Below are 12,500 nucleotides of genomic sequence, written 5' to 3' on the forward strand. Positions count from 1 at the left end.
TCTTCTTCTTCTCCTCCTTCTTCTTCTGTTTCTTCTCTTTCTTCTTCTTCTTCTCCTTCTTCTTCTCCTTCTTCTCCATTTTCTTCTTCTTCTCCTTGTTCTTCTTCTTCTCCTTCTTCTCCATTTTCTTCTTCTTCTCCTTTTTATTCTCCTCCTTCTTCTTCTACCACATTTTTAAAGAAATGCTTCTTTGTTTGATGTCTTTATTGTGTTTGTGTTGAAACTGTTGTAAAATCATTTGTATAAATAAAGCTTTTTGAATCTCCGGTAGAGCGGCTGCAGCTCCGCCCCTGCTGCTCCGACGTCCCCTCACATGTGAAGAAGATCCCGATGTCCTTGAACTCGTTCAATTCAACTTTATTAACAACAGACATTTTATTTACACACACACACACACACACACACACACACACACACACACACACACACACACACACACACACACACACACACACACACACACACACACACCAGAGCGAGGGGGCTGCCAGTGACTGACGCCCTGAGCACTTGGGGCGTTTGGTGCCTTGCTCAACAGCACCTCGGCGGTTCCCAGGAGATGAGTTGGCGCCTCTTCAGCCACCAGTCCATGTTCCATGGATGGTCCACACCGGGACTTGAACCAGCAACCCTATGGCTCCCAGCCAAGTCACCTATGGACTGAGCTACTGCCGCCCCCAACCATGTTGAGTTGCTTTGGACTGAAGTTGCTTTGAGGATCACGGCGCCCTGGACACACGAGAACGTGCACAGACTTCCTTAAAGACACATCTGCTTTGCTCTTCTTCAGGTTTGAGACGGTGAAATAAAGATGAATCTGTGACAGAAGAGACTTTTTGAGCCAAAGCTTCAGTTTCTTGCTGTTTGTCAGAATAAAACCCAGAGCCAGATAAAGATATTTACCCCTGAAGCGTCGTTAATAATTACACTAATTAGAATTTAAAATGTTGAGCTGCCTGCAGACAGACATGAGTGCTTCTGTGGTGAGGCGTGACTGCCCCCTGCTGGCTGGAGGACACGGCTTCACTTACACACTGACATTATTTTAATTTTATTTATTTACACATTTATTTAATTTATTTATGTTTTAATTTACATTTTTATTTTATTTCTGTATTTATCTATTTTATTTATTTATGTATTCATTCATAATGTATTTAATTTCTGAGTTTATTCGTAATTTATTTAATTTGTTTCTGTATTAATTTGTAATTTATTTTATTTATCCCTGTTTTTATTAATTAATGTATCTGCATGTATTTATTAACTCATTTATTTTGTTTATTTCTGTATATATTTAGATTTTTTTCTGTATTTATTCATAATTAATTTCATTTATTTCTGTATTTATTTATAATTTATTAAATTCATTTCTGTGTTTTCTATATTTTATTTAATTTATTTCTGTATTTATTTATAATTAATTTAACTCATGTTTAGTCCTCAGTCTCCTCACAGTCGGTAATGTTTGGGTGACGGACCGCTGACGTCACTTCCTGAGGAGAAGATGTCTTCCGCCCGGCAGGACCGTGTGCGGGACTCGACCCTGGTGGGTCTGTGTGACGGAGACCTGGACCCGAGGAGACACCGCTCCTCTTACCTGACCAACAAGGTGGGCGGGGCCCCGGACTGGCCGCTGCCGGGCCCCCCCCGCCCCTCGCCCCGCTGCGGCCGCTGCGGAGCCCCGTCGGCGCACGTGGTGCAGGTGTACTGCCCCCTGGAGGCCTCGCCCTACCACAGAAACCTGCACCTGTTCGCGTGCACCGGGGCCGGGTGCAGCGGCGGGTCCGACCGCTGGACGGTGCTCCGCTCTCAGGGTCTGGAGGCGGCGGCACCCGGCGCACCCGCCCCGGCTCAGGAGGCTCCTCTGTCGGCCACGAGCTGGTGTGACACCGCGGATGACTGGGGGATGGAGGAGGAGGAGGAGGAGGAGGAGGAAGAAGAGGAGGGTGGAGGAGTGAAGGAGGCAGCAGCTCCTCTGACACAAGGTACACTTTCATTTTTATGCAAATGTCTTTATTTATTTTATTATTATTAATATTTAATTTTTATTATTCTGCAGATTTAAAACATGACAAAAATGTGCAAAAGTCACTGGTGTCACTTCAATTATTATTTTTAATTTATTCTTTTATTTAATTTATTTACACATTTATTTCTTCATATTTATTAATGTATTCATACATTAAATAATGCTTTTTATTTTATTTATTTTAGCATTTTTTATTTATTTATTTCTGTATTTATTTTATTTATTTATATTTTATTTTTGAATTCATTCATACATTTATTTATTTATATTTATTAATATATTTAAACATTGACTCATGCATTGATTTATTAATTTTAGCATTTTTCTAATATTTCTATATTTATTCATAATTTAATTTTGTTTTCATTCGTACATTTATTCACTTATTTCTGTTTAGTTACATAATTATTTTATTTATACGTTTACTCATGCATTTATTTATTTTAGCATTTGTCTTATATTTCTATATTTATAATTTATTTTTTTATTTCTGTATTTATTCACTTATATCTGTATTTATTTATTTACACATTTATTTCTTCATATTTATGAATTTATTTCTACGTTTACTGATGTTTTTATTTATTCATTTATTTTATTATTCCTGAATTTATTTGATTTATTTCTGTTTATTTGCACATTTATTTTAAAACAGTGGAAAACCTTTTTATCTGATGAACTTCGTTTGTTTATTTTCTGTTTTTCTGTCGAGCAGCCGGAGCGACGGACGTGAGCCTCCGCCTGCAGGACCTCAGCCTGGGCCACGCTCCGCCGGGCGACGCTCCGCCGGGCGACGCTCCGCCGGGCCACGCTCCGCCGGGCCACGCTCCGCCGGGCCACGCTCCGCCGGGCCACGCTCCGCCGGGCCACGCTCCGCTGGACGCCCCTGTCCTCCGCTCCTTCTTCATCAGCGTGGTGGAGGAGTCGGATCTGTGCGGCGAGGACGACGACCTGCAGCGGCACGCCCGGCAGCTGCTGAGGGAGTACGAGAGGCGGGAAGGAGTGGCGGTGGGAGGGCTGGACGACGACGAGGGCGGCGGCGGCGGCGGGGAGGAGAAGTACGAGAAGACGAGAGCGAGACACGGAGACGCCGTCTTCTCCAGGTTCATGAAGAGGATCTCGCTGTGCCCTCAGCAGATCCTGCGATACTGCCGCGGCGGGGAACCGCTCTTCATCTCCGAGCCGCCGGCCGACGTGGCTCAGGCGGTGTCGGCGTGCGGCTCCTGCGGGGGATCCAGGACGTTCGAGCTGCAGCTGATGCCGGCGCTGGTCGGGCTGCTGCGGAGGGAGGACGGTGGCCGTGCTGAGGTGGAGCTGGAGTTTGGGACGGTGCTGGTTTACACCTGCACCAACAGCTGCTGGGCGGAGGGGGCGGGATCAGCTGTGGAGGAGTTCTGCTTGGTTCAGATGGACCCGGACCAGCAGCTCTTTAAATGACCCGGCTGACTCCGGGACGAGACGCTGTGATTGGACCGTTACGACAGGTTCTGAGCTGAACGTCCCGCGTTCCCTATGACCTCCCTGCAGCCATGTGACAGTGTGACATCACCGTTGCTGTGGTTACAGGCGTAACAGAGCAGCTTCTGACTGGTGATGCTGTTACACTTTAAAGAGCAGATCAACACGCGGATCCCAGGACAGCGAACGCACCGCGGCCACAGGTTGTGTCTGTGTTTTAAACTTCAGTCACACAAGTGCCTTAAACCTGGAGCGTTTGACCAATCACAGGTCGTTTCAGGGCGCCCTCCCACTGTGATGCTAACATCACTTTCATCTGCACTTAGCTGGAACGGCTAACGCTAACGGCTAACGCTAACTGTCAGTCAAACTCCTCTAATCCTGGTTTTGATGCTGTGGTTTTCTGGAGGGGACGGGTTCAAACAGGCTCAAACAGACTCCGGTCTCCTGGAGCTACTGGGCCGGGTCTGACCAACCTGGCAACCCCACTGCTGGACTTCTTTTTTGTTGTTGGGACGACGATCTGGAGACTCTAGATGGAGCTGGTTTGATCATTCTACAGATTCAACCTTTACCTCGGGCGCCAAAAGGAAGCGGGCGGCGCTCACAGGTGCTTCAGCGTTTCACAGACGGACTGAAGATGTTGGAAATGACGGTGGTTCACTGAGAGAACGAGGGCAGGACGAGCCGTGTGTTCAAATCCTGGTGCTGGTTTTGCCTTAAATGCTTTTGCTGCGTGCGCTGAAGGAGACATGAAAATGATGAAACGACAGAATAAAGCCTTTAAACACTTTCCGTTTCTGTTTTACTTCAACCGTTACGATACATTTCTACGAGTCAGCGTCTGAAGCTTCACACCAAAAACAGTCGTATCCATGGAAACCGTGCAGAGTCAAACCAGGCTATAAAAATGTAAAGGAGCCGCTGAAGGACGTGTGTCTGGATCAGATCCAGAGTATCAAAAATAGATTTATTAATAATTAGCTGGCCAATAAATAACGACGGCGTCCTCTTCCGCCCGTCGTGACGTCGCTGCTGGATCTCAGCCCTTTTTGTTGCGTCTACTGCTGAAGCATCTTTGGTTTCGTCCGCCCGGTGCGAGACGCTCCCACGCTCAAACTCCCGGGACGGGTAATCTGGGGCGGCGCCCTGATGAGGCGAGCCCGCGGACTCGCCGGAAGCTGCTGATCGGTTTATTCAGGCACTTGAAAAGATCAGTTTGTGCAAACGTGACCGTCGGTTCTGCTCCTGAGGGCAGCGGCGCCGCTACTGAGGGCCGCCGCGGAACGGCGAGGCGGCGTCACCGGACTTGTGCTCCCAGTCGTACTGGTGGTACTGGTCGAACGGGTCAGGCTGGACGCCGCTCAGACCGCCGATGTCTCTGTCGATGATCTCGTTCACTGCAACAGAAGAAGAAGAAGAAGCAGGTTCATTTATAAAAAAGAGAGACACACACACACACACACACACACACACACACACACACACACACACACACACACACACACACACACACACACACACACACACACACACACACACACACACACACACAAACACACACATGCAGTTAATGCAGAGATGTCAGAGCGAGGGGGCTGCCGATGAATCAGCGCCCCGAGCAGTTGGGGGTTCGATGCCTTGCTAAACAGCACCTCTGCAGTGCCCAGGAGATGAACTGCAGCTCTCCAGCCACCAGTCCACGCTCCATTCATGGTCCACACAGGGACTCGAACCGGTGCCCCCTTATATACAGTTCATATAGCGCATAATTCATATATATATATATATACAGTCTGTAGGATGTGAACAGGATGTGAACAGGTGCTGTTTAGAGGTTATTTTCTCTGTTTCATCACAGATAGAAAAGCAGCTGTAGCGAGTTTCTCTCTCTGTCTCCGTCATTTATATTTTATGATGCTACAAATTATTATTATTATCCAGCTACGACAAAAAGCCTGAAAAGACGAAAAACCGTCTCTCTGGTGTGAACTGGCAGGTGTCAGAACGTAGCAGAGCTGCACACTGAAAGTTTCTGAGCTGGGCTTTAAACTCAAACGTAAACTCGATTTCAACATGTTTATAAAGTTAGTCTTGTTTCTAACAACGCTCCGTTATTGGAAATGTCACTCAACTCCTCCAGTGTGTTGTGCTAGCTTTAGCTTAAGCTAACACTAAATCTGTCCCCATAAAAATGATTTATGATTTATATGAGGTATCTTATTTACAACAGCATTGAGGCAACAAAGCAGTTTAGTGTTTATTTGCGTGTCAGTCTGAGAAACATCCGGATGTCTACAAGCTAACGTTAGCTTAAGTTGACTGGTGACTCAATGGGCAGTAGAAACGGTTTCTGCTGCTTACATCTGTAAAATAAATAATAATAATTGTGTTTATATGTGTGGTTTTTATTCAGTTTAAGAAACTTCCACATGTCTACAAGCTAGGCTGCGTTCGGTTAAGCTAACAGGGCAGCAGCAGGCTAAATTACATAAATGTGGTATGTTTTCATAGCAACTGCAGGCCAGGAGGGTCTATTTCTTTATAAAACAAAGCTTTATGGATGATTGTTGTTACTAGAAACGGTTTAAATTGGAATCTGTCCATCACTTTATTGTTGGCTTAGTTGGCAACGCAGGTATCCGTGATATAATCCCAACACAGCACGGCCTGTACTGAGCTAATACTTTATTATCCGTACTCTGCGGGGGAAATGTTGGGTCTATACCTGCTCTGTAAAGTGTCCTGAGATAACTGTTGTTATGATTTGACACTATAAATAAAGTTGAATTGAATTATCAGATCCAACTGAAAGAATTAGAACGTCTGGAACCAGGGGTGCCTTCTAGCTCCGCCCACTTCTAGAGCCATCTGACATCACAGTTACCTGCGTGATGTCACCGACTCCTATAATTCTCTATTTAAAGCCAATTTCACTTGTTCCCACTTCTCCAGTCCAGTCCGGTTAAACACAGCTGCGATTTCTACAAACAAAAAGTCTTTTACTGACAAGACACATCTTCTAAAGGCAAGTCCTCTACGCACAACTGTAGTCTACAGACGGCGCCATGGACAGGAGGAATAACTCCAGAAGAGGGGGGAGAGCAGCTGGGGGTCCACAGGGCCGTCCAGCACCTCCCTCAAACAGCCACAGAAACGCTCTTGATCACGCTTATGCGCAGATCAACGACCTGAGGGCGGACGTTCGCAGCCTTGTGGAGGCCAGGGACGCGTTACTCAAAGACAGAGAGAGCTTCTGTCACAGGGCGCAAAACGACAAAGTGACGATAGCCCGTCTGGAGGAACTCCAGGAGACCATGGAGAGAGAGTTCAACGCTGAACACACAAAGAGCGACGAGACCATCTCAAAGCTCCAGTCGGAGAACATCAAGCTCAAGATAAATCTCAAACTGGAGGAGGAGGAGAGGAGCACCTACCAGAGTCTGAGCAGGAACTACGTCATACCCGAGTATCACAACATGGTGGCAAAGTACGAGGCAGAGAAACAAAAGGTCTCAGACCTAAACAACCAGATGATGGCGCTCCAGAGCCGCAGTAGCAACGAGCTGCAGAGTGAATGGCAGATAAATGTGTTTGAAGAACAAATCAACCAGAAGGACGCTGAAATCTTGGCTCTCAGCAGAGAGAAGGAGCGTCTCTCTCAGATGCTAACAGAGACAACAGATCAGCTGCAGAGCAAAGACGCTGAACACAGCGCACTGCAGGAGAAGTGCTCCAAGCATCTGGTCCAGAAAGAGCAATGGGAGACCAAAGAAAGACTAATGGAGGACGCAAAGACTGAACTGGAAGGGAAGTTTACAACAGACCTCCTCCAGAAACAACACAGCATAGACATGCTGCAGGCTGATTATGAGGCAAAGGTGAACCAGATGATGGAGGTCATCCACCAGAAGGACTCTGAAATCGTGAATCTCAGTGAGGTCCAGGAGAGTCTCTCTCAGGAACTCTCAGAGACCAAAAACCTGCTGAGCAACAAAGGAGGTGAACTCCTACAAAGTCAGAATGTTTGGCAGGAAAAATACAACGATCTGGACGTGAAGTCCAGAAAAGTTCTGTCCGAGAAACAACAGAACCTGGACACACTGAGGGCTGATTATGAGGCAAAGATCAACCAGATGGCAGAGGTCATCCAGCAGAAGGACTCTGAAATCTTGGGTCTCAGCGAGGTCAAGGAGAGTCTGTTTCACGAACTCACAGAGACCAAAAACCTGCTGAGCAACAAAGGAGGTGAACTCCTACAAAGTCAGAACGCTTGGCAGGAAAAATACAACAATCTGGACGTGAGGTCCAGAAAAGTTCTGTCCGACAAACAACAGAACTGGGACCTGCTGCGGCTGAAACACCAGAGGACAGTGAACCAGATGGCAGAGGTCATCCAGCAGAAGGACTGTGAAATCCTGGATCTCAGCGAGGTCAAGGAGAGTCTGTCTCACGAACTCAGAGAGGCCAAAAACCTGCTGAGCAACAAAGGAGGTGAACTCCAGAACTTGGACACACTAAAGGCTGATTATGAGGCAAAGATGAACCAGATGGCAGAGGTCATCCAGCAGAAGGACTCTGAAATCTTGGATCTCAGCGAGGTCAAGGAGAGTCTGTCTACCAAAGTCACAGAGACCAAAAACCTCCTGAGCAACAGAGAAGCTCATCTGCTGCAGAGCGAAATTGTCTGGCAGGAAAAATACAACGATCTGGACGTGAAGTCCAGAAAAGTTCTGTCCGACAAACAACAGAACTGGGACCTGCTGCAGGTTGAACACCAGAGGACAGTGAACCAGATGGCAGAGGTCATCCAGCAGAAGGACTCTGAAATCGTGTATCTCAGCGAGGTCAAGGAGAGTCTGTCTACCAAAGTCACAGAGACCAAAAACCTCCTGAGCTGCAAAGAAGCTCATCTGCTGCAGAGCGAAATTGTCTGGCAGGAAAAATACAACGATCTGGACGTGAAGTCCAGAAAAGTTCTGTCCGACAAACAACAGAACTGGGACCTGCTGCAGGTTGAACACCAGAGGACAGTGAACCAGATGGCAGAGGTCATCCAGCAGAAGGACTCTGAAATCGTGTATCTCAGCGAGGTCAAGGAGAGTCTGTCTCAGGAACTCAGAGAGACCAGGAACCTGCTGAGCAACAAAGGAGGTGAACTCCTGAACTTGGACACACTAAAGGCTGAGTATGAGACAAAGATAAACCAGATGGCAGAGGTCATCCAGCAGAAGGACTCTGAAATCGTGTATCTCAGCGAGGTCCAGGAGAGTCTCTCTACAAAAGTCAAAGAGACCACAAACCTCCTGAGCTGCAGAGAAGCTCATCTCCTGCAGAGCGAAAACGCCTGGCAGGAAAAATACGACGATCTGGACGTGAAGTCCAGAAAAGTTCTGTCTGAGAAACAACAGAGCATCAACACGCTGCAGGTTGCACATGAGAGAGAAGGGGAACAGATGGCGCAGGAGATCTACCACAAGAACACTGAAATCGTGTATCTCAGCAGGACGACGGAGAGTCTCTCTCAAGAACTCACAGAGACCAAAAACCTGCTGAGCCACAAAGGACGTGAACTCCTAAACATTCAGAACGCTTGGCAGGATAAACACGACGCTGTGGACGAGATCAGAAAAGTTCTGTCCAAGAAACAACAGAACCTGGACACACTGAGGGCTGAACACGAGGCAAAGGTGGACCAGATGGCAGAGGTCATCCTGCAGAAGGACTCTGAGATCTTGGAGCTCAGCGAGGTCCAGGAGAGTCTCTCTCAGGAACTCACAGAGACCAGGAACCTGCTGAGCTGCAGAGGAGAGGAACTCCTGCAGAGCGAAAACGCCTGGCAGGAAAGATACGACGCTCGGGACGAGACGTTCTCCCGGATTCTGGCGGAGAAGGAACAAACGTGGGAGACAAAGACGAACCTGATGGAGGAGGAGAAAGAAGCACTGGAGGAAATCTGCCTGAGACTGAAGAAGAAGCAGAGAGGCGTGTTCCGTAAGATGGGCGACAGAGACGAAGAGCTGCGGAGGATGAAAAGCAAAATGCTCCAGAGGCAGATGAAGAAGAAAGGGAAGATGGAGAGAGAGGCGGAGGAGGCTGCAGACCAGTAGCTCCCTCTCCCCCCCCACCCTCCCATCCTCCCTCCATCCCCCCCCCCCCACCCTCCATCCCTCCACCCTCCCTCCATCCTCCCGCTCGTGCTGTTGAATGACGGGCGGCTCATTCAACTTTAAATCTAAATACAGTTGAAAGAGTCCGTGTCTCTGAATTAATGAATCCATATAAATGTGAAGACATATAACAATATTAAAGTGACTTTAACAAAAGTTCTGGTTTCTGTTTAAGTTAAGATTTAAAATGTCTCTTAAAAAAGTTTTTTTTTAATTATTATTTTAATACAACTTTTATTTAGTTATACATTTATGTATTTATTTATTCCTATATTTATTTGTTTATTGATGCATTTAATTAACCATTTAATTCATGTATTGTATTGATTTATTCATGCATTTATTCATTTATTCTTTTATTTATCTAAACATTTATGTATGTATTTTTTGTATTTATTCATTTATTCCTGTATGTTTTTGTTTATCCATGTATTTATTTATTTAAACATTTATTTATGTATTGTTTGGATTTATTGATTTATTCATGCATTTATGTATTTCTATATTTATTTATTTATTTATTATGCATTTAAGAAGAAGAATTCCTTTATTAGTCCCGCGAGTGGGGAAATTCAATTTTCACTCTATTATTTTTCATGTTACACACACACACACACACACACACACACACACACACACACACACACACACACACACACACACACACACACACACACACACACACACACACACACACACACACACACACACACACACACACACACAATTAATGTAGAGATGTCAGAGCGAGGGGGCTGCCGATGAATCAGCGCCCCGAGCATTTGGGGGTTCGGTGCCTTGCTCAACAGCACCTCTGCAGTGAACAGGAGATGAACTGGCATCTCTCCAGCCACCAGTCCACACTCCATTCATGGTCAACACAGGGACTCGAACCAGCAACCCTCCGGTTCCCAGCCCAGTCACCTATGGACTGAGCTACTGCCGCCCATTATTAATTTATTCCTGTATTTTTTAATTGATTTATGCATTTATTCAGATTTTATTCATTGAGACTTGGGTCCTGTTTCGACAGAGGGAACTGGTGAAACATGTAAAGGATGAAGTGAACAGTTGTTTGAGTTTTAACAGCATGCAGAGTGTGTGTGTGCCGCCTGAGGGAGCAGCTGGACACACACACCGACTGTGAACAGTGGTTCTTTGGTTTCTCACCCTGCGTGAAGCAGCGGTTTAGTTCAGGCTCTGGGCAGAAGGTGGGAAACGACAGCGTTGAGCAGTGTGACAGACCTCGGTGCTCTGCTGAAGTGTGTTTGCACGGCAGCACACGTGTCGTCTCTGCTGCGTCTATTTTTAGCTCCGCTGTGAAACCTGAAGCTCCTGAAACACAACGAGCGTCGGCCGCCGCCTGTCAGTTACTCAGCACTGCAGCCGCGCCTGTGGATCCAGATCAGCGTCTCCACATCTACGTTTCATCATGAAGACAAACTCTCAGGGATGAACTCTTCTCCTGCTCCAAACTACAGCAGACGGGGAACTGAAGCTTCATCTGACCTCAGCGGAGCGACGGAGCTGCTGCTCCATCTGTCAGTGTGTCTGTTGTTTCCTGACTTTGGTGTTTTTAAAACCGTTAGTTTGGATTCAACAAAGTCTCAAAACAGATGGAGATGGAGTCTGCAGGTGGAGCAGCAGCTCCGGTGTTCCTGAGAGATAAACTGAGTCTGGTGGCTTTGATGAGAGCGGAGATAATGACGAACTCAGGGCGCCCTCCCACTGTGCCTCCGTCCCGTGCCCCGTGCTTTAGGGTCCTTGTCCCCCCCTCCAGGCCCGTTTGTACTCACACTACCTGGGCCTCGGAGAATGCTTCTTGCTGCCTATACGTCATCACGCCGTAACACGTCACACGCATTGATGACGTCATGGCGATGCGTGGCTTTGTTTCCAGATCTTTCCGTAGACCTCGGAGTTTTTGTGCGTCTTGTCGACTGTTTTTGAATCTTTTCATCGACCAAATCTGCAGTAAACACTCCACCTCCGCATCACACCAACGTGAACCTTTCACCGCCATTGTTTGAAATGTCCGCGCATGGTCCCTCCTTCTTTTCTCTACGTCCCAACAGGCGCACAGGAAATGACCTCAGAACCGCCGTAGGCCTCGTGCTCGTACACGTGCGCACGCTCGTGCTCGTACACGTGCAAACGTGCTTTACTAAAGCCCACCTCTCCCAAACCGCTCCTAGACGTGGTACGGTTGCACTCACACTGGTCAAAGGAACCAGACTTTAGCCGTGAGACGTGCTGGGGCACGGGACGGAGGCACAGTGGGAGTGCGCCCTAAGATGTATACTAGTGTGAAACAACTATCAATCAGCTTCCAAAGTTTCAGACAGGGGCGCTCTTCATGAGGTAAAGGTTTGAATCCCTGTAGACCGCACGGCCTCAGACATATATATATATATATATTGTTTGTATTTATTGGCTTTTTTTTTTTTTTTTATATCTTTAGGACTCAAAAAATCGTAAGAAAGACGAGTGCTGGTTCGACGTGTACGTGCATAAAGCCTGAGATGAGGGGGTCGCACGTGTCTGGACGCCTTTCATCAGCGATGATCATTAAAAAGTGCATCAACAGGTGTTTTTACGTTTCTCCAGCAGCAGCGGATCAGGCTGCTGAGCTCAAAGTCAAGCTGAAAGGCGAGGAGGTGTGTGTGTGTGTGTGTGTGTGTGTGTGTGTGTGTGTGTGTGTGTGTGTGTGTGTGGGACGGTCAGAGGCCTGACGACAGCTGTTGCCCGCCAACTGAGGCGCAGCAACAAAATTAACCCTCATCTGCATCATTCAGAGCAGCAACAAGCAGACGCTGCTATTATTAACCAGGATCAGAGAG

The 12,500-nt window shown here is 47.0% G+C and overlaps 2 protein-coding genes across 2 annotated transcripts in view; one reads left to right on the top strand and one right to left on the bottom strand.

Moving 5' to 3' along the window:
* Window positions 1–1,507: 1,507 nt before the first annotated feature.
* Window positions 1,508–4,282, top strand: pdcd2l (programmed cell death 2-like; the record flags this gene model as incomplete). The annotated part of the gene is made up of 2 exons (XM_083916362.1): window positions 1,508–1,988; window positions 2,748–4,282. 2 exons carry the CDS (start codon window positions 1,508–1,510, stop codon window positions 3,467–3,469), a joined length of 1,203 nt encoding a protein of 400 aa, XP_083772488.1. The 3' UTR covers window positions 3,470–4,282.
* Window positions 4,283–4,298: 16 nt separating this feature from the next.
* The window catches only part of LOC310949921 (nuclear factor of activated T-cells, cytoplasmic 3-like), a 23,220-nt gene continuing 15,018 nt past the window's right edge, over window positions 4,299–12,500 (bottom strand). Inside the window, exon 10 of the mRNA XM_083917536.1 lies at window positions 4,299–4,890. Coding sequence (XP_083773662.1) covers window positions 4,757–4,890 — 134 coding nt within the window. The 3' untranslated portion in view covers window positions 4,299–4,756. The remainder of the gene's footprint in view (window positions 4,891–12,500) is intronic.

Source organism: Echiichthys vipera, assembly GCF_963691815.1.
Source record: "Echiichthys vipera genome assembly, chromosome: 7".
Lineage (NCBI taxonomy): Eukaryota > Metazoa > Chordata > Actinopteri > Perciformes > Trachinidae > Echiichthys > Echiichthys vipera.